The 23,065-nt window shown below is 45.8% G+C and overlaps 1 protein-coding gene across 1 annotated transcript in view; it reads left to right on the top strand.

Annotated features, from left to right (window-relative positions):
* The first annotated feature begins 7,514 nt into the window (after positions 1 to 7,514).
* ATRNL1 (attractin like 1) overlaps positions 7,515 to 23,065 on the top strand; it is a 602,420-nt gene continuing 586,869 nt past the window's right edge. The window contains exon 1 of the mRNA XM_038758614.1: positions 7,515 to 7,816. Coding sequence (XP_038614542.1) covers positions 7,515 to 7,816 — 302 coding nt within the window. The remainder of the gene's footprint in view (positions 7,817 to 23,065) is intronic.

The raw sequence follows: 23,065 nt of genomic DNA, 5'->3' as shown, positions 1-23,065 counted from the left end.
GATTACTTAATATTGAAGGAAGATCCCGTACTGTTTGATTAAATACTTGGATTTCATTCTAGCCTGCATGTTTATTAATGTGCCTGAATGTGAACGCTAGAGAAATAATCTTCTGAAGTAAATTTCATCCTTATTCAAACATTCTCAACTGTTGTTTTTCCTTTCATCCCCCTCATACCAACCAAAGTCAAAAGTCTGACTACCCTTTTCACATCTGAAGTAAATTTTGTTTCAAACGTATGGAAAATGTCAAATACTTTAAAGCTGAGGGCAAAGAATCAATCAATCAATCAATCAATCAATCATATTTATTGAGTGCTTACTGTGTGCAGAGCACTGTACTAAGCGCTTGGGAAGTACAAGTTGGCAACATATAGAGACAGTCGCTACCCAACAGTGGGCTCCCGGTCTAGAAGGGGGAGACAGACAACAAAACAAAACATGTGGACAGGTGTCAAGTGGACAGAACAAAGAATTGAAGCTAGATGCACACCATTAACAAAATAAATAGAATATTAAATATGTACAAGTAAAATAGAGTAATAAATCTGTACAAACATATATACAGGTGCTGTGGGTATAAAACCTTGATTTTATATAGCTCCTCTATTCTCATGTACTATCTCATTATCTCCTTATCATCTTTAAAAGAGAGAGCTTAAGTGACTTCCAAGGGCATGCAATAGTGAGTCAATGGCACAGCTGAACTATCACCCAGGCCTTTTGATTCTTAGTATTGTACTCTATCAAGTACTTTAAAGACATTAAACGTGTTATATATATATTTCCTGCCGAAGAAGTCTGAGTCAGCAATATAACAGAGCTCCCTAGCACCAAAACCCCCCTAAAAAATCCCTTCATTGTATTGGTAAGATGAGTTATAAATCTAGGGAAATTGCATAAAGGTATAAATCTACTTCAAAAAGGTGATCATTTTTCAAGTGTACTGAATTCATGAATATGATTGAATGAATTAACCTTAACTTTAGGTGCAGGAATCAGCTATTAGAAATCCCAGGTATATGGGAAAACTGAGAAGAATGTATTTTAAAAAAAGAAAATGTATTTGTTACAATCAGCCACATAATGAGAATCTCCAAACATCCTGGGGAAAATGTTTTATTTCCAACCAAAAGACTTTAGAATTTTTTCAAGATGTGATAAGTACAAAGAGTGCTCATTTAAGTTGTATGCGCAGCTTTAAAAAGTGATCAAAAATGTGATTTAAAAATGGTGGGCATTTTGTTCAGACCCTTTGAAGATTTTAGTTTTCTTCAATTAAACATCTTATTGGTCAGTCAGTCAGTCAATCGTATGTATTGAGCGCTTACTGTATGTAGAGCACTGTACTAAGCACTTGGCAGCGTACAACATAACAACACGGACACATTACCATTATAAGCAGTGGGGTTTTGGCTCCTCACTTTAAATGATGGTAATAATGATAGTTTTTATTAAGCACTTAGTGCTCAGCACTGGAGCAGATACCAGGCAATCAAAATGAACACAGCCCAAATCCCAGGAAACTCATAGGCTAAGAGGAAAGGAGAACAGGCATTTTATCTCCATTTTACAAATGAGGGAACTGATGCCCCAAGAGGCTAAATGACTTTTTTTAAAAAAAAAAATGGTATTTGTTAAGCACTTACTATGTGTTAAGCACTGTTCTACGTGCTGGGGAAGATATAAGATCACAACAGCACAAAGATAGTGGAGCTGGAATTAAAATCTGTATCTCCTCATTAAGTCTCAAACACACCTTTATTGGCACAGTGAAACTAGAAACTACAGTGGGACTTATTCATTCCTTCAGTAGTATTTATTGAACGCTTACTGTGTGCAGAGCACTGTACTAAGCACTTGGGAAGTAAAAGTTGGCAACATATAGAGACGGTCGCTACCCAACAACGGGCTCACAGTCTAGAAGGGGAGACAGACAACAAAACAAAACAAGTAGACAGGTGTCAATACCATCAGAATAAATAGAATTATAACTATATACTCATCATTAATCAAAACAAGTAAACAAACAAAATGACATCAAAACAAGTAAACAGGCATCAATAGCATCAATATAAATCTAAAGAAGTATAGGTCTATATACATAAAAACAAGTAAATGGGCATTAATATAAATAGAATTATAGCTATGTACACATATACATAAGTGCTGGGAGGGGGGGGGAGTAGAGCAAAGGGAGACAGTAGGTTGATGGGGAAGGGGAGCTAATGCTAGAACTTTGTAAAAGTCATCTAAGAAATCGTAGGAAAAAACAAATCACCCCAAAAAAGAATTTGGGAAGGCAATCTACCGTAGACTTCACTCTATGTCTAGGACTTAGAAATGACTTGATATTGCAAATATGCATTTTCCAAAGAGGACCCAAATAGGGTAGGCAGTGATTTGAATTTCAGTTGGCATATTCCCTGTCTGGTACAAATGTGGCACAGGATACCTCTGCTTTTAGTATTTAAACTTTTAGCTCTCAAATAATAATAATAATAATGGCATTTATTAAGCACTTACTATGTGCAAAGCACTGTTCTAAGTGCTGGGGAGGTTGCAAGGTGATCAGGTTGTCCCACAGGGGCTCACAGTCTTAATCCCTATTTTACAGATGAGGTAACTGAGGCACAGAGATGTTAAGTGACTTGCTCAAAGTCACACAACTGACAATTGGTGGTTAGGATTTGAACCCATGACCTCTGACTCCAAAGCCCATGCTCTTTCCACTGAGCCATGCTGCTTCTCTATGCTGCATATGCATATGCTGCAAATACCCTATGCTGCAGCCCCTGCCACCTAATTTCACAGTTGGGATGTCGTACCACAGTTTCACAGGAATCCAGGAAGAAAATGCAAATTGGAGGAGAAGGGTTCCCCCAGAGAAACCCTAAAGGATCTGTTGGAATTGGTAGACTTCCAGAAAAAGCCATATACCATGTCATCTTGTTAATGCTGCGTGCCTTATGGAATGCATGTGACTTTACCTATGTTTTCTTAATGGGAATTTGCAAGAGCTCCCCTAGGCCACTGAAGTTTCAGATTGAGCAGCGTCATGGCCTAGTGGAAAGAGCAGTACGGATCCGGGATTCAGAGGACCGAAGTTTTAACCTCCTTCTTTCCACTTGTCTGCTGTGTGACCACGGGTCAGTTGCTTAACTTTTCTGTTCTTTGGTCACCTTGTTTGTAAAATGGGATTAGAGCTGTGGGGCATGGGCTGTCCAAACTGACTAGCTTGCTTCTACCCAGGTCCTTAGTACAGTGACTGACACATAGTAAGTGCTTAATAAATTAGAGGGTGAATTCTTCTACTCTGTAAGTTTCCATGTGCTGAGTGAAAATGGGCGTGTGTTTTCAGCAAGCAAAGCACATTGGTGTGGGAGGAGGGGTTCACCTATTTGAGAAGTTTGTGGAAGCAAGGAAAGTATTCCAGGTTAGGACTCTCAAGCTAATTGGAGAAGGACTAAAGAGGCTTTTAAGTGAGATGAGCTTTAAGCCTCTTAGTGTCCACTCTCACCATATGAATCTAATGGAATGGTGGTGGCTACTAAATAGGTGTTTGACAATCAAGGACCTCATCCATCTTCTGGCACCTCTTCTGAAACTAACAATGTGTTTATCATGGTTTATTTCTCAAATGCAAACAAATGTAAGCTGTTGTGGGCAGGGAATGTGTCTATTGTTGTATTGTACTCTCCCAAGAGCTTAGTACAGTGTTGTGAACGCAGGAAGCGCTCAATAAATCCGATTGAATGAATGAATGAAGTGCTTAGCAAGCCGCAGGTGCTTAGTAGATTGTGCTCCACGTGCATGTGCTTAGAAGATTGTATTCCACTTGCAGCATACATTCAGTACATACCAATGATATGGACAACCACCAAATCGATTCCATTTGGATGGTGGAGAGGAAGTGGGGTAACCATTTGGGTTTCGCTGCTGATTGATTGATTGATTCATTCAATCGCATTTTTTGAGCGCTTACTGAGTGCAGAGCACTGGAAAGTACAATTCAGCAATAGAGACAATTCATTCAATCGTATTTATTGAGCGCTTACTGTATGCAGAGCACTGTACTAAGCACTTGGAAAGTACAATTCAGCAATAGAGACAATCCATTCATTCAATCATCTTTATTGAACGCTAACTGTGGGCGGAGTACTGTACTGAGCGCTTGGAAAGTACATTTCAGCACTCAAGACAATCCATTCATTCAATCGTCTTTATTGAGCACTTACAGGGTGCAGAGCACTGTAGTAAGCACTTGGAAAGTATAATTCAGCACTCGAGACAATCCATTCATTCAATCGTCTTTATTGAGCACTTACAGTGTGCAGAACACTGTACTGAGCGCTTGGAAAGTACAATTCAGCCTCGAGACAATTCATTCAATCGTCCTCATTGAGTGCTTACAGGGTGCAGAGCACTGTACTAAGCGCTTGGAAAGTAACAATTCAGCACTACAGACAATCCATTCATTCAATCGTCTTTATTGAGCGCTTACTGTGTGCAGATCACTGTACTAAGCTCTTGGAAAGTACAATTCGGCAATAGAGACAATCCCTGCACATGACGGCCTTACAGTCTAGAAGCGGGGGTGGTGGGGTCGATGACAGCGCAGAAGAGAAGAAGGGGTTCCTGAACCTGAGCCCGTTGTTGGGTAGGGACCGTCTCTATATGTTGCTGACTTTTACTTCCCAAGCGCTTAGTCCAGTGCTCTGCACACAGTAAGCGCTCAATAAATACGACTGAATGAATGAATGAGCCCACGTTAAGGTTTGTCGGAGGGGATTGCCATTTTCTGTGACCTGGTGGCCCTTTGCAAGCCCACCTTCGAAGGGGAGGTGAAGCAGGAGCACCTGTCAACATGTTTAGTTTTGTTGTCTGTCTCCCCCTTCTAGCCTGTGAGCCCGTTGTTGGGTAGGGGCCGTCTCTAGATTCATTCATTCAGTCGTATTTATTGAACGCTTACTGTGTGCAGAGCACTGTACTAAGCCCTTGGAAAGTACAATTCAGCACTCGAGACAATCCGTTCATTCAGTCGTATTTATTGAGCGCTTACTGTGTGCAGAGCACTGTACTAAGCCCTTGGAAAGTACAGTTCAGCACTCGAGACAATCCATTCCTTCAATAGTCTTTTTTGGGCGCTTACTGTGTGCAGAGCACTGGACTAAGCGCTTGGGAAGTACAAGTTGGCAACATATAGAGACGGTCCCTACCCAACAACGGGCTCACAGTCTAGAATGTTGCCGACTTGCACTTCAATCAGTCAATCAATCAATCAATCGTATTTATTGAGCGCTTACTGTGTGCAGAGCACTGTGCGAAGCGCTTGGGAATTACAAGTTGGCAACACATAGAGACAGTCCCTACGCAACAGTGGGCTCACAGTCTAAAAGGGGGAGACAGAGAACAAAACCAAACATACTACCAAAATAAAATAGAATAGATATGTACAAGTAAAATAGAGTAATAAATATGTACAAACATATATACAGGTGTTGTGGGGAAGGGAAGGAGGTAAGATGGGGGGGATGGAGAGGGGGACAAGGATTAGTCCAGTGCTCCGCACACAGTAAGCGCTCAATAAATACGACTGAGTGAATGAGCAGCGGCAGCGTTTGGCTTTCAGACTGGAGGAGGACGGTTTTAGACTGTGAGCCCTTTTAGACTGTGAGCCCACTGTTGGGTAGGGACCGTCTCTATATGTTGCCAACTTGTACTTCCCAAGCGCTTAGTCCAGTGCTCTGCATACAGTAAGCGCTCAATAAATACGACTGAGTGAATGTGCAGCGGCAGCGTTTGGCTTTCAGACTGGAGGAGGAGGGTTTTAGACTGTGAACCCTTTTAGACTGTGAGCCTACTGCTGAGCAGGGACCGTCTCTATATGTTGCCAATTTTAGCGAAGCAGCGTGGCTCAGTGGAAAGAGCACGGGCTTTGGAGTCCGAGGTCGTGGGTTCGAATCCCGCCTCCATCACAAGTCTGCTGTGTGACCTTGGGCAAGTCACTTAACTTCTCTCAGCCTCAGTTCCCTCATCTGTAAAAATGGGGATTAAGACTGTGAGCCCCACGTGGGACAACTTGATCACACTGTATCCCCCCCCCCCAGCGCTTAGAACAGTGCTTTGCACATAGTAAGCGCTTAACAAATGCCATCATCATCATTGTACTTCCCAAGCGCTTAGTCCAGGGCTCTGCACACAGTAAGCGCTCAATAATGTGGCTCAGTGGAAAGAGCCCGGGCTTGGGAGTCAGAGGTCATGGGTTCTAATCCCGCCTCCGCCACTTGGCTGTGTGAGTCTGGGCCAGACACTTAAATTTTAAGCGCTTAGTACAGTGCTCTGCACATAGTAAGCGCTCAATCAATACGATTGATGATGATTAATACGATTGATTATGTATATATATTTGTACATATTTATTACTCTATTTATTTATTTATTTTACTTGTACATATCTATCCTATTTATTTTATTTTGTTAGCGTGTTTGGTTTTGTTCTCTGTCTCCTTATGTGAGCCCACTGTTGGGTAGGGACTGTCTCTATATGTTGCCAATTTGTACGTCCCAAGCGCTTAGTACAGTGCTCTGCACATAGTAAGCGCTCAATAAATACGATTGATTGATTGATTGATTTCAGGCCGAGGCGGCCGCACAGCTGTTCGCGCATTGCTGGAGCCTCCGGGAGCGCGTCCCGCTCGGGGCTGCGCTTTGACTGCTTGGGGAGGGAGCCGGGGGTGGTGCTGCAGTTGCCGCCCGGGGATTTCTGCAAGGGGGCCGGGACCTTGGCGGCGATCGTCCCCCGGGCCGGGCGGGAGGAGGGAGGAGAGACAGAGAGGGAGGGAAAATGGCTGCTGGGGAGCTGCCCGCCGTTGGAGCGGCCGTTCGGGGCTAACCTCCGCTCCGGAGCGCTCCTCCTCCCCGGCCCCCGCCCCAAGCTCGGCCCCGCCCGGGGGAGGCAAGGTCAGCGGCGGCCGCCCGCCACGGCCCCGCCGGGCTGGGGGGAGCCGCTCCTGCTCCTCCTGCAGCTGCTCGACGAGGAGGCGCGGAGCGGAGCCTCCGGTTGCACGGGGAGGAGACGCTGCAGCAGCAGCAAAAGCAGCACCAGCCCGGGCACGAGGGGGAGAAGCTGCAGCACCAGCAGCCCGGGCACGAGGAGGTGCAGCGCTGCACGAGGAGGAGAAGCTGCAGCAGCAACAGCAGCCCGGGCACGAGGAGGAGAAGCTGCAGCAGCAGCCCGGGCACGAGGAGGAGCAGAGCTGCACGAGGAGGAGAAGCTGCAGCAGCAACCCGGGCACGAGGAGGAGCTGCAGCAGCAGCCCGGGCACGGAGAGGAACCGCGTTTCACGAGGAGGAGAAACTGCCCCCCCACCAGGCACGGGGAGCAGCAGCTTTCATTCATTCAGTCGTGTTTAGGGAGCGCTTACTGTGCGCAGACCACCGCACTAAGCGCTTGGGAAGTACAAATCGGCAACAGCGGCCCCGGGAGCCCAGCCCGCCGGGCGGCGGCGCCGATGGATGCGGGGGCGGCCCCGGGGCCGGGCCGTGGCCGGACGGCGGGGGTCGGGGTCCGGCCCGGCCGCCCGTCGCCCTCCCCGGCCCGGGGCCCCCGGCCGCGGGGCCTGGGCGGGCACAGCTGGCTGCTGGGCTACGGGCTCCTGTCCTTGGTGCTGTCCGCCCAGCTGGTCCGGGCCCAGGCGAATAAGCCCTGCGACAGGACCGGCTCCTGCTTCTCCGGACGCTGTGTCAACTCCACCTGCCTCTGCGACCAGGGCTGGGTCGGGGACCAGTGCCAGCACTGCCAGGGCAGGTTCAAGTAAGTCACCCGGGACTTAGGGGGCCCGCGGTCGCCCCGACACCACCTCCGTTTCTCTCCCCGACTTGCCCTCATCTCTCTACTCTGGTCCTGTCCCCCCCCCCCCCCCGCCCCCATCTCTGTCTCTCCTTCTCTTCCCTTTGCCCCCCATCCCTCCCAGTACCCCCCCCCCCCAGTTGTCTCCCTCGCCCCCTGATCCCCCCCATCTGTCTCCCTCTCCCCTTGTCCCCATCTCTCTCCTCTGGTCCTGTCCCCTCCCTCCCCTCAGCCCTTTCTCTCCCTCTCTCCCCTTTGCCCCCCATCCCCGCCAACCCCCCCCCCCCCCGTTGTCTTCCTCTGTTCTTGCCCACACATGCCTCCCAGGCCGTCCCCCCAGCTCTGTCTCCTTCTCTTCCCTTGCCCCCATCTCTCTTCTCTGGTCCTGTCGCCTTCTTCCCCCCAGCTCTGTCTCTCCACCCTTTGCCCCTCACATCCCTTCCAGGCCTTTCCCCCTTCCCTGTCTCTCCGTCTCCCCACTTTGCCCCCCATCCCTCCCAGCCACCCCCCATCTCTCTCTCTCTCTCCCCTTGTCCCCATCTCTCTCCTCTGGTCCTGTCCCCTCCCTCCCCCCAGTCCTGTCTCTCTCTCTCCCCACTTTGCCCCCCAATCCCTCCCAGCCACCCCCCCCAGTTGTCTCCCTTCTCCCCACCTTTGCCCCCTCATCCCCCCCCCCCACCTGTCTCCCTCTCTCTCTCTCCCCTTGCCCCCATCTCTCTCTTCTGGTCCTGTCCCCTCCCCCCCAGCTCTGTCTCCCCCCCCCCCCATCCCTCCCAGGCCTTTTCCCCACCTCTGTCTCTCTATGTCCCTCTCCCCTTGTCCCCATTTCTCTTCTCTGGTCCTGTCCCCTCCCTCCCCCCAGTCCTGTCTCTCTCTCTCTCTCCCCCCCCCCACTTTGCTCCCCATCCCTCCCAGCCACCCCCCCACCTGTCTCCCTTCCCCCCACCTTTGCCCCTCATCCCCCCCCCACCTGTCTCCCTCTCCTCTCTCCCCTTGCCTCCATCTCTCTCTTCTGGTCCTGTCCCCTCCCTCCCCCCAACTCTGTCTCTCCCCCCTTTGCCCCCACATCCCTCCCAGGCCTTTTCCCCACCTCTGGCTCTCTGTCTCCCGCTCCCCCCCCTTGCCCCCCCATCCTCCCCACCTGCCTCCCTCTCCCCTTGTCCCTATCTCTCTTCTCTGGTCCTGTCCCCTCCCTCCCCTCAGTCCTGTCTCTCTCTCTCTCTCTCTCTCCACTTTGCCCCCCCATCCCTCCCAGCCACCCCCCTAGTTGTCTCCCTTCCCCCCACCTCTGCCCCCTCATCCCCCCCCCGCCATCTCCCTCTCCCTCTCTCCCCTTGCCCCCATCTCTCTCTTCTGGTCCTGTCCCCTCCCTCCCCCCAGCTCTGTCTCTCCCCCCTTTGCCCCCACATCCCTCCCAGGCCTTTCCCCCATCTCTGTCTCTGTCTCCCCACTTTGCCCCCCCCCAACCCCCCCACCTGTCTCCCTCTCCCCTTACTCACACATTTCTCCCAGGCCGTCTCCCCACCTCTGTCTCCCTCTCTCCCCTTGCCTCCATTTCTCTCCTCTGGTCCTATCCCCTCCCTCCCCCCTAGCTCCGTCTCTCCCTCTCTCCGCTTTGCCCCCCACATCCCTCCCAGGCCGCCCCCCCCCCAGCTCTGTCTTCCTCTCCCTCCTTTGCCCCCCTTTCCCTCCCAGACTGCCCCCCCTCCAAGTTCTGTGTCCCTCTCTCCACTTGCCCCATTCTCTCTCCTCTGGCCTCCCCCCCATCCCTCCCAGGCCACCCCCCACCTCTGTCTCCCTCTCTCTCCTTGCCCCCTCCCCCATCAGGTTTGTCTCCTTCCCTCCCTTTTGCCCCCCCCATACCTCCCAGACCACCCCCTAGTTGTCATCCTCTCTTCCCTTTCCTCCCTTCCCCTCTCAGCTTTTTCTCCCCACCCTTTTTGCCCCCCCATCCCTCCTATGCCATCCCCCAGTTGTCCCCATCTCTTCTCTATACAACCCCCCCCCCCCATCTGCCTCTCTCCCGTTCCTCCCCTCCCCCAGCCCCATCCTCCTTTTTCCCCTCCGGTGTCAGCAAGGTGGGCAGCACTATTGCAGGTGCCATAGGTGGAGTGGCACAGGTATTCCAGGAGGAGGAGCAGGGTGGGCGGTGGGCGGCTGGTGCCCACAGCGGAGAGGCCGAGGGCCAAGTGGGGCCCCGGCCAGCAAAGAGTAGCCTTCGTACCCTCCCCCCAGTGCCCACCTTACGCAGGCCTGACTGCCGGAGGTGGTCCCCCACCTCCCCCTGGCAGATGATAGGTGCACCAAGGAAAAAGGAAAAACTGGAGATGAGGCGAAAGCTCCATTTTCTCGAGAAGAACCACGTTAAAAGAGATGATGATGATAAGTCATAATAGGGCAAAAAGATGAACTGCCCCGTCCATTTTGTTGCTACGACTCTTCTTGCCCCCGTTATGATACCCGGATAGCATGAAAGGCTTTGGGTGGTTGATTTTTTTTTTTTTGATACATCGTCTTCCCCCAGGAAAATTTTGTGGTAGACCACAGTGTATCTGCTTTGATTGGAAATGAAGGTTTAGGTTAAGGATTTGAGGATGGACCATCAAAAAAATGAGCAGAGGCCATAAACATTTGGCTTCGGTTGTATTTTTCAGCAAATTTGTTAATGAGTTGCAGAGTGTCCCCAATGAGGGTGGTGAAACTTGTGGGTAGTTAGTGGTCCTGAAATTATGCATTGGGCTAAAAATGGTCAGATTTGCAAATGATGAAGATTGAAGTGCCTGGAAAGGTCACTGAGATGTGTAGGCAAACCTGACTTTTAAAGCTGTTTGTTTCTTAGAGGGCCACAAACCAACCCCAAGTACAAGGATAGGACTGAAGATTGATTTCCTTTGGGTCAGGGTTCAAATATTTCTTTGGAGTAACTTAAATCTATCCTTAAGGGAGTTGCTAACTTACTAACTGAGAAGCCTGTGGCCTAGTGGAAAGAGCCACGGGCCTGGGAGTCAGAGGACCTAGGTTCCAGTCCCGACTCTGCCACTTGTCTGCTGTGTGACTTTGGGCAAATGACTTAACTTCTTTGGGCCTCAATTACCTCATCTGTAAAGCGGGGATTAAATCTTCCAATTCAGACTGTGAGCCCTTGGTGGGACAGGGACTGTGTCCAACGTGATTATCTTGTATCTACCCCAGTGCATAGAACAGTGCTGGAAACAGAGTAAGTACATAACAAATACCATAAATAATACTGCATTATAACCTTTCGGTCTCGTCAGTCACTTGTTTTTATTGAGTACTTACTGGGTCCAGAGCACTGTACTAAGCGCTTGGGAGAGTACAATAAAACAGACACATTCCCTGCCCTCAACGACTTACAGTCTAGGGGGGAGTGTATTAAGTTTGTATTGATGCTGTGAATTTAATGGGAAGGAACTGTTTTGAATTGCACTTAAAAGGACTAGCATCCTATGGTGAGTGAGTATTTCTTGGTAATTTTCCACAATGCAGGATAGGATTAAAATTGAAGACTGAAAACCTGCTTGTGTCTCTGGGGATTCATATAGATCTCAATATATTTGAAATTAGTTAACTTTTGGTATGCGTTTTTAAAAGTTAGCATAGCATTTTGATTTCATCTTAAGTGGGGGAACTCTATTATAAGGAATGGCAGAAGGAGAGAAGCCATCGGCTCTTACATTAGGACAGTAATGTTATTGTTAATCTTGAAGAATTTATCAGTGTCCTCCCTATTCAAGGACAGATGAAAACCACAGTAATAATTATGGTATCTTAAGCATTTACTAGGTGCTAAGCAGTAGTTTCGATTTAAGCAGATCAGACCCACTTCGTCCCATTTGGGGTTCACAGTCTAATGGGGGATTGAGCACACTGCCCAAAAGCTTCTAGTGCCTATTCTTCCAGTGCCTAAAGTTCCTCCTTGGTAATTAAGCACTTCATGTGAGCTCTAATCCTTTTAGATAAGAAGGTCTTTTCAGTGCTTCACTGCAGTGTATGTAGAAGTACCACGGATGGTGGCCTAGGTTAGAAAGGGTTAATGCTCTTTCCAAGGGCTTATCAGTTTAGGCAGTGGGAGAATTGAGCACGTGGCAGTAAACTTCATTGTTTGCCAAGCGATTTACAGTTTTCAATTTACATCTTCACAAAGGAGTGAACAATGTTTATATTTGTTTTCATTTTCAGGTATTAAAATAGTCTCAGTGGGATACAGTGTGGGGATCTTTGGATTGGCCTGTTAGACCTGTTCCTCAGAACATTGTAGCTCATCTAGATTTATCCCCTTAGAGACTGAGTCCCGTGTGAGACAGGGACTGGATCTGATCTAATCTGATCTGATTTGTATCTACCCCAGCACTTAGTAGCATGCTTGGCAAATAAGTGCTTAAGAAATACTGAGGAAAAAAAATTTAAAAAGCATGGACTAGCTATAGTTGTGAGAAGCTCTTAATAAATAGCAACCTCTAAAGTCAGTGTAGCTGTGTTGACCAGATGGGTCATCCTTGTGTGCATCCTAGTAAAAGGTAATCCAGTCAGTGAGGGACATTAAATATCAAGGTCCTACAGCCTTAAATAAGCAGACCTGGAAGATGATCCTGAAAAATATAATCCTTTATCAGGTGAATGAAAAAGGAGAATCTTTTTAAGACATATACAGTTAAAAGAAAATCCAGTCTGTACTGATAATTGGATACATTTGTCAATGTCTTGCAAAATGCCATTTCTATGATTCTAGTGCTGGTGCTTTTTCATTCTTAAGGAACAGTGCAGACGAAACTGTCTGGTTCACCGGTGGTCTACTGACAACATGTTTTTGGGATGAAGACCAAAGTTGGTAATCTATCAAAAGAATATCTCAATTTTTCTAAATACGGTACTTGTTGAACTACACGTACGTGAATAGTTCATCTTAAGGAAAGTAGTTTGCTCTACCAGGCGGTGGAAGTATTAACTGGCTGGGGAAGAGTCTAGCTTCAGATTCTCTAGACATTAATTATCTCTAGAAATCTCTAAAGTGATGGATAGCAATCTAGCAGCAGACTTCAAAAATGATTGATCAATCTTACTAAGCAGGTGTCAAAATTAATTGGCTGGTTCCATGGTAACCTAGCTTTTCCACCATAAGGAACCCACTAGGGAATCAGAGTATTCTTCAGATGCTCCTCTAGGATGGAAGGACGATTGATAGCTAAGGGAGGGAAAGTAGGAATTGACTCTACTTTTTCTTTCCAAATGGGAACAGGTGGAAAAGAAGGAAAAAAAAGTCCCTTTATTTGTAAGGATCAATCAGAAAGTATACCACTTTTCAGGGCAATGCTGGATTGGGGGGCTTTCTAAAATTCTATTTAATAGGACACTAATAAACCTAACAATAAAAAACTTTTCATTTTAAATAACATTTAAAAAAGAAGTGTGGAATGCTGTTGAGCGATTTTTCAGGGTAAACATTTTTCAGGTTAACAGATTGAATAAAGTCTTCACTGAACTGTATTAATGGAGTACAGCCGTATGTCATCTTTTTTGCATTTTAATCATTTTTTCTGGAAATTTAAATTAAAATTCAGTATGCAGCTATTATTTGAAAGTCATAGTGTTTTCATTAGACTAATATGGAAAGGAATTTGCTGTTTATCTGTAAATTTGGCATGACTATTTGCAGAATTTAAACATACCAGGAAGCGATAGTGATTAATAACACTGTTCAAATATTGGTATTAATTTTAACCCTTTGCCTAGTATTCATAAATGGCAACCTAACTTTTAAAATTACTTGATAGTTTTTTTCTTTACAAATCATTTTCTCTACTACTTAGATATACCTATTAATGAATTTTAAGTATACCAATTATGGTATAATATCTTTGTAAGATATTGATATTATGGCATGAGTTCTGTAGAGAGCAATACTAAGAAACAGGATTGAGTGAATTAAAGTTTTAAAAATATAAATGTCTTAGAACCAAAGCATTTTCACTACTGGTAGGGAAGTCCTTTGGTCATTCAGAGTTAATTTGCGTATTCACCATCTCCAATTCTGTCCCATTTTTCTTAAATTTCTGCTGCCTCCTATGTATAAGTGAATTTTCCTTTGAATCATTCAATAGGATTAAAGGCACATGATTTTAAGAGAAGCTAGGGATATTACATCAATAGCCACAAAACGAGCCAAAATAGAAAAAAAAATAAAAGCCAGGAAAAACTGCTTTTTGGAAAGGAAAAAGTGATTGAATAGGCAGTCCAGCCTGGGACTTGGATTAATTATTTATTTGGAGGTACTCAAGCTAAGCTTTGCTGCTTATATAAAGTGGTGTGAAAAAAGGTGATATACTGCTTAAAGGCTTGTTTTCAAGCTGGTGTACTTTTTATTCAAGTAAAATATACTTATAGTGTAACATATTTTACTCTATTAAAATTAGAAAGTTATTTGAAAGTCAGTGTTTTCATTAGACTAAAACAGAAAGGAAATTTCCGTGTATCTGAAAATATTAAATTGGATTTTTAGATGTGTAAAATATTTTTAGTAAACATTTTGGGGGGATTGACTGGATTCTGACATGAGGCTCCCTAAGTTCCTTGATATGTTGTCAGCTACATAACTTGCTGGGAATTTTAGATAAAGCTGGCATTTCAAATTCCTATGGCTAGCCCACTTTATGCAGTTATATATTAGCCTGTATGGTGCATTTTAAAAATGCAGATTGCCACTAGACTCTGTACAACTCTCAAGCAATGTAACATCATTTCTCCACTCTTCTAGTATTGTATAATGGTTGGGGTGGCCACTAGCGGGACTCAAGAATACCGGCCATTGAGTTGTACGTAGTAACCCATGCTTTGCCTCAGGCACACGGCGTAAGGTGTTAATGCCATGTGCCATTTTGGGCAAGTGTGTCTGAACCTAGCAATCATATTTATTGAGCACTTACCATATGCAGAGCACTGTACTTCATGCTTGGGAGGGTACAATATAACAGGCACATTCCCTGCCCACCACGAGCTTTTTACCCTAGAAGCATTTCTCCAAGGTGATCCCTGACCCTCCTCACGTGTCCCCATGTGCTCCGGAGATGTTGCATACTCCTCCCAGGTCCTTGTGAACATGGGCCCCTTCCCTGAAGTGCAGAACTTGGCACCAGGGGCAGAGATTGCCTGGGGAGGGGGGAGGGAGAGTCTCTGGAGGTGGTGTCTGCCTTGGATCGGCCCCGTTACAGCCCATCTCCTGGATGCTGGCAGCCATCGTGGGAGTGCGATGGCTCGTTGGAAGCTATTACCTCATTGTGGGCAGGGAATGTGTCTGTCTATTGTTGTATTGGATTCTACCGAGCAGTTAGTACATTGCTCCGCACACAGTAAATGCTCAATAAATGCGATCAAATGAATAAATGTGATTAAATGAAAGATGCAGTAGGGAAATCAGCAACCCAGTGGTGGCCCTAAAAGCCTGCAGAGATTCTCTGTTTCTCTAGCAGGCAGTCGGAATCAGTCAGTTGTATTTTATTGAACGCGTAGTATGTGCAGAGCACTGTACTAAGTGCATGAAAGAGTACAACAGAATTAGCAGACATGTTCCCTTATTTCAGGGGTTGGACGTGGGTCCAGGAGCCATAAATTGGTGGTGAGGTTAAGCGTTCTCTTAAGGTGAAAGTGCCCATCTGCTTCAAGGATCTGAGCTGAGCACTTCATAAGTGGTTGATCAAGCAATCAAACAGTCCTTATGTGCAGAGTTGAAATCTCCAGTGGTGAAGCTCCCTTTATTTTCTTTTTAATTGTAATGTTCTTATTAAGCATTAGTTCTTGGCCATCATTCTGCCTAGCAACTATTTTAACTTTTCTAGAGCTTCCGTCTGGATTCTGGCCGGATCCATCAATCATCTATCTATCTATCCGTCTATCAATCAGTGGTTTTTATTGAACACCTACTGTGTGCAGAGCCCTGTTCTAAGCATTTGGGAGGGTACAGTACAACAGAGTTGGTAGACACATTGCTTGCCCACAAGGAACTTACAGTCCAGAGGGGAAGATTGACATTCATATAAATCAATTACAAATATATGTACATAAGTGCCGTGGGACCGAGAGTGGGGTGAATATCAAGTACTAAAGGGTACAGAGCTAAGTGCAGAGAGGACACAGAAGGGAGAGGGAGTAGGGGAAAAGAGGCCTTAATTGGGGAAGGCATCTTGGAGGAAATGTAATTTTAATAAGGCTTTGAGGCGGGGAGAGTGGTGGTCTGTCGAATATGATGAGGAAGGGCATTCTAGGCCAGAGGGCAGATGTGGGAAAGGGGTCAGTAGCCAGTGTGGGCTGGGCTATAGTAGGAAATCAGCATGGTAAGGTAAGAGGGGAGGAGATAATTCACTGCTTTAAAACCAGTCGTAAGGAGTTTCTGTTTGATGCAGTAATGGATGGGAAACCACTGGACGTTCTAGAGGAGCGGGGAAATATGGACTGAATGTTTTTTTTTTCTAAATGATTGACAGAGTGATATGTGGCCTGGAGTGGGGAGAGACAGATGGCAGGTCAGCAAAGAGGCTGATGCAGGAGTCAAGGCAGGGTACGATGAGTGCTCGTCTCTTTGTGGGCCAGGAACTCTGTTGTAGTTTACTCTTCCAAGGGCTTAATAAAGTGCTCTACACAGAGGAAGTGCTCAAACATGATGGATTGATTTCTTGGACCAGTCTAGTAGCAGATTGGATGAGGAAAGGGCATAGTGACGTTGTCAAAATTGAACTGGCAGGATTTGCTGACAGATTGAACGAGAGATGAGTTGAGGATAATAACGAGGTTATGAACTTTTGGGATAGGAAGGATGGTGGTCTTGTCTATAGTGATGGAGAAGACAGGGCGTGGGTGGGAAGATGAGTCCCTACTCACCGTATTTTGAGTGCTCTGGGTGTAGGAGGGTTGATGTTTTGATTCCTTGTTCAGCATAGGTCAGCAAGGATGCCCCAGTCTCACAAGTTATGTGAGTTTCAATATTTGCCCTGATGCGTGAGGAAATGTTTGTGCTCCATCATAGTTTTGTTTTATTATTTGGTAAGCACACACTGCCTCAAGCACTGGAGTAGGTACAAGATAATCTGATTGGATACAGTCTCCGTCTGTCATACAGGGTTTGTAATCTTAAGTGGTAGTGGGGAGCAGGCATCTTATTCCCATTTTGCAGATGAGGAAATGGGGGCCCAGAGAGTTTAAGCACACAGTAAGCGCTCAATAAATATGATTGAATGATGGTGCCCAGCATTTTGTTGGCTCATGCTTTCCACTTCTCCAAGAAAATCTAATAGTATCTTGTACTTGATTCTCCACCTCTGAGTGATTATTCGTTCATTCATTCAATTGTATTTATTGAGCGCTTACTGTGTGCAGAGCACTTTGCTCAGCGCTTGGGAAGTACAAGTCGGCAACATATAGAGACGGTCCCTACCCAGCAACAGGCTCACAGTCTAGAGGGGGGAGACAGACAACAAAACAAAACAAGTAGACAGGTGCCCAAACTGTCAGAATAAATAGAATTATAGCTATATGCAAATCATTAATAAAATAGAGTAGTAAATATGTACAAGTAAAATAATGTTTGGAGTGCCTCCAACATTAGTCAGCTTCACCCATCACATCTATCTTGCAGGTCATGTTCAGTAAAGTAATCAAGCAGGGATATTTTGTTAAGTGCCTACTGGGTGCTCGGCATGGAATCGGGATAGTACAGTGGAGCAAAAAACATGACCCCTGCCTTCAAAGTGATTACCATCTTCTAAATGGCAGATATAAAATATTTACAGATAGCAGGAGGATGAACAAGGTTATAACTTCGAGTAAGAGAATGGGAAGATTAGATAGAGGAATAAGTAAATATATATGTGTATGTAAGAGCTGAGGATAGGTATGAATACACAAAGTACTTGTGGGGTTTGTTGGGTTGATGTGATTTGGGGTGATGGAAATTGGGAAAGACATGCCTGGAGAAGATGGGATTTTAGGAGGCAGGAGGAGTTGAGGAGAGCTGTGGTCTGAATGATTTGAAAGGGGAGTGAGTTCCAAGCTGGGAGGAGGATCTGAGCAAGGAGCCAGAGATGGAAGAGTTGCAGACTCACAGCAAGGTTTTTACTGGGCAGTGCATAGAATTCTTTAAGCCTTATGTTGATTGGGGGTGTGATTTGCTTCTTATAAAGAAGTTCTTAATTCTGATTGTCATGATATTTCTGCACATGTTAAAGACAATTGAAGGAATTTAACAGTGGGGCAGTCATTTTTGGGGAAAGATAATGGCAGCACTAAAACTTGTGGAGTAGCATATGCCTAACGATTCATGTAGCTGAAACTTTTATGTGCTGTACAAGAATTAATCTTTCTCCCTGCAAACCAGTTTGTCAGGAAGTGCTAAAAATAATCTAGGTGTCTTTTCTCCCTGTTCTGTAGCCCTTGGAAGCAGCTTATTTTTAGCCCGCTTCTCCTCCGAGTCCCTAGCTACAGGAAAAGGAGTGAATTCTGATTTGTACTGTCCCTAGATTGAAAATGAAACCTCTAATGCTCACTTATCAGTGTCAGTTAGACCTGAATAATTCGGCCATCTGAGAGTGTACTATACATTTCGAGGCCCTCAAAGTAGAGTCACAGAGTCTGTTGTATAAACAGAGTCACAATTTTGGGTGTGCTCAGGAATTTCTATGCATATTTTGGAAGTTTTTGAGCAGCAAATGGGTTGAGAAGAGAGCCAGCGCAGAACATCCCAGGGTAGAGGAAAAGTCCTGGAAGGCAGGAACCAGGTTTCAAGCTTCTGTTGTAAAGTGCTCCACACTCAGTAGGAGCTAAATGATCCAACTGGTCACAAGAGACCAGGCTGAAATATGATAGGGAGAGGCCAGAAAAGCTAAGTTCTCCATTTCTTCTTCTTTAGATGCCATCAAATCGTTTCTGATTCCTAGTGACTTTATGGATTAACACATAGAGTTTTCTTGGTAAAAAATACAGAATTGTTTTACCATTGGCACCTTCTGCACAGTAAAAGCTTAAGTCTCTGCCGTTGTCCTTGATCACCCACCCTTGGTTCTCTCCCGTGCCACTGCTGCCCAACACAGGTGGAAGCCTGAAGCTTCAGCATAGGCCTTTCCATTACGGGTAACTGATGAAAGAGCATCTCTCAGTGGCATAGCTCTAAGCTTTATTGGCATATGCAAACTCTCCTTCCACAGTAAGGCATTGATTCATAGGAGAGAGGTTCTCCATTAGTTGAGAAGCAGCATGGCTCAGTGGCAAGAGCCCGGACTTTGGAGTCAGTGGTCATGGGTTCAAATCCCAGCTCTGCCAATTGTCAGCTGTGTGCCTTTGGGCAAGTCACTTAACTCCCCCCCCCCCCCCCACCACTTACCTCCTTCCCCTCCCCACAGCACCTGTATATATGTATATATGTTTGTACGTATTTATTACTCAATTTATTTTATTTGTATATATTTATTCTATTTATTTTATTTTGTTAATATGTTTTGTTTTGTTCTCTGTCTCCCCCTTCTAGACTGTGAGCCCACTGTTGGGTAGGGACCATCGCTATATGTTGCCAGCATGTACTTCCCAAGAGCTTAGTACAGTGCTCTGCACACAGTAAGCGCTCAATAAATACGATTGAATGAATGAATTAGTCCTTGGTCAATCAGTTGTACTGGGCGCTTACTGTGTGTAAAGCACTGTACTAAACACTTGGGAGAATACAATAGGAATAGGTATACAGGTTCCCTGACCACAACCGGCTTACGGTCTTAAGAGGGAGACAGACATTAATATAACTCAGTAAAATTACAGATATGTGCATGTGCTGTGGGGCTGGGTGGGGATGGAGGGTGGTGAGTAAAGGTAGCAAGTCGGGGTGACAAAGAAGGGAGTGGAAGAAAAGGAAAAGAGGACTTAATCAGGGAAGGCCTCTTGGAGGAGGTGTGCTTTCAATAAGGCTTTGAAGATGAGGAGAGTAATTGCCTGTCAGATATTAAGAGGGAGAGTGTTCTAGGCCAGAGGCAGGACTTGGGCAAGAGGTCCGAGGTGAGATAGACAAGATCGAGGTACCTTGAAAAGGGTGGCATTAGAGGATTGAAGCATGCGGGCTGGGATGCAGTAGGGAGTAGCGAGGTGAGGTAGGAGGGGGAAAGGTGATTGACTGCTTTAAAGCCAATGATGAGGAGTTCCTGTTTGATACAGAGACGGACGGGCAACCACTGGAGGTTCTTGAGGAGTGGGGGAAGATGGCCTGAACCTTTTTGTAGAAAAGTGATCTGGGCAGCAGAGTGAAGTATGAGCTGCAGGGGCTGAAGAAGATAAAAAAGGTATCTGGTTTGAAATCATATGGGTTGTTTTGGCACTTTGAGTTTTACTGAAACCAATTTCCCGATGGTTCTGGCTTACTTTGGCATCTGATCCTCTTACCCACTAAAGCAGGGAGGGAGGTGGGGGGGCCTGCTGACCAGAGGAGTGGAAATTGCCTGCAAGGCCCTAGGCTCCGCAGGAAGTCTGTCTGTTTTCTGGGGTAACCCTGATCCTCCCCCTTGCCACTGCGGAGGAGAAGCGCTCCCTCCTGTCTTCAGGAGCTGGGGGAGAGAAGAAGCTAAGTGCCTCATGGCCTAGAGTCTTTGGTTCCTGGTGATCTCTGGGGGCCAGGAACCCACCTAGTGCCTTGGACAGTTCCAGCTTGCCACTGGCACTAAGGAGAAGCCTACTTTCTCCAGCCTCTGGAATGCTGGGGAGAGGGCAGTCTGGTTGGACCAGTGACAAGACCCAGGGCTATATTATAATCTAAACAGTATTATTTGTCATTTGACTTACTGTGCCTATTTTCCCTTCTGACTCGCTCACCCGTGCTCATAATCTCACTTCCTAAGCACTTAGCTACTCACCCCACCCCCTCAGCACTTTACCCTGTCAATCCATCGATCATACTTTTTGAGCCTTTACTATATGCAGAGCACTGTATTAAGCACTTGGGAGAGTACAGTGTAACAGTAGGCAGACACATTCCCTGTCACAAAGGCCTAGTTTGCTTCCCGTGACTGTAATTTATTTTAAAGTCTGTCTAACCAGCTAGACTGTAAGTACCTGAGGGCAGGGATTGTGGTTATGAACTGCACTGTACTCTTTCAAGCGCTTAGTAAAGTGTTCTGTGAAAAGTAAAGGTTGCATAAATAGCATTCGGAAGGAGGGTGAATAGGAGAAGGGCTGTGCTGCTACTGTCACCCACTAAAGGGAAGGTGGAGACTGTGTGTTAGTTGTGTTACAGGAGCACCTCTGTGGCTACTGCTGTTTCTGTTTCTCCTGTGGCTGGTGCCCCCGGCTCTTGGGCTTTGTGGTCTTGGGCGGTGGGGGCTGTGGACAAAAGAAGACGAGAAGCAGTATGGCCTAATGGGTAGAACATGGGCCTGGGAGTCAGAAGGATCCGCAACGTGCCTGCCGTTTGACCATGGGGAGGTCACTTAACTTTTTTGCACCTCAATTACCTCATTTGTAAAATGGGGATTAAGATTGTGAACCCCATGAGGGACACGGTCCAACCCAGTTTGCTTGTATCCACCCCAGCCCTCAGAACAGTTCCTGTAACATGTTAGGCACTTAACAAATACCACAATTTCTATTATTATTATTTTGAGGGGGTGAGCAGCAATGGCAGGGAGAGAGGAGACAGAAGAGAACAGGAATGCTGTAGGAAGGGAAAAGACAGGGCTATATAAATCATACTTTACTGATCTAATGTCATTAAGTCAGCTCAGCTTGTAAACCTCAAAACGAATACAAATTCAACCTTGTTGTAAGGGCCGTTTGTCAAAACTTGAGTACTTCCTGTGCTTTAATGCGTCACTTACGTAGAAGTACCCCACAATGCAGCCATGTTATGGTCTTGGAAATTGTGACTAGTAAATTGTGTGATAAGGTAACAACTGGGCCCTACACACAAAGTAAAAAATCATACTGTAAGTCCCTTCCCATCAGCCCATTCTTCTCATCCCCTTTTTACTCATGTTCCTAGGGGGTTTTACACCCTCCCTGCATCCTAAACGACCCAGCCTAGGACTCTAGGATTTTCCGCAGTGGGTTTTGAACTTTGAACATGGTTTGATGATCCTGGCAACGATGCCCACAGAAATTGCTGTCGCCACCATCTGTCCCAATCTCCATTCTTCTTTTCCAAATTCTGAACATTGGGGCTACAATTTCATGTAGTAACAATAATGATACTTAAGTGTTTACTATGTGCCAAGCATTGTACTAAGCACTGGGGTAGATACAAGGTAATCAGGGTGTACACAATCCTTGTCGGAAAAAGGGCTCACAGTCTAAGAATAATAAATGCTATAATCCTGCTGATGAAGAGGAAAACAATGTATTTGAAACTACCATCAAAAATACATAACCAGAATTAAGAAACACCACATCAAGAATGATCTTCAATAGCATATCTGTAGGAAACAAACCATAATCATCAGGATAATCATCTATTGGCCAGACTCCCCCTTCTAGGTAGGAGTAGAAAACTCCAGAAATATCAAATCCCAGTTGTATTTTGTATTCCACAACTACAAGAAAGTGATTGACTCGGTTGAATTCAGTGCCTATTTTATATTGTGCTCAATGGATCTGGTCCTGTAACCCATAGGATGAGTAGCTGGGAAGATAACAGTCAAATGGCTTCAAGCATCCTGCTACTACTGTCAGAGACAAACTCTTGGGTTGAATAGTCTGATATTGCTTATATTTTGGAGTGCTTAAATTGATATCCCCTGGAGGAGGGCAGCTGTGTTTTCTTAACAGAAATCTCTGTGTTCAGTATTCATTCATTCAGTCATTCAATCGTATTTCTTGTGCACTTACTGTGTGCAGAGCACCATACTAAGCGCTTGGAAAGTACAATTCAGTGTTGTATGCAAGGAAGTCAAATAGATAGACAGATCACCCCTTCCCCCGCAGAAACTGATTTAGGAGATGCTTTTTCCTCCCAATTCTAATCACTGCTCTGCCCCATGCTCTCTAGTAAACAATGCCATTGTAGTCTTGATTAACCATTAACAAAATACCTCCCATTTGAGGGAGACTGATAATAAGGGAAAATTGGGTAGGCCCACATAATCTCACCAAAACTGTTGATTAGTCACTGGGCTCTGGCTGTAAACAAACACCTTGGACAAGGTACTCAGTAGGATTGTAGACAACTGATAGTCTTTTCAC

The sequence above is a fragment of the Tachyglossus aculeatus genome, chromosome 16, assembly GCF_015852505.1.
Source record: "Tachyglossus aculeatus isolate mTacAcu1 chromosome 16, mTacAcu1.pri, whole genome shotgun sequence".
NCBI classification, from domain to species: Eukaryota; Metazoa; Chordata; class Mammalia; order Monotremata; family Tachyglossidae; genus Tachyglossus; species Tachyglossus aculeatus.
Note: the sequence above shows the minus strand (reverse complement) of the source record. Positions and strands in the feature narration are given on the sequence as shown.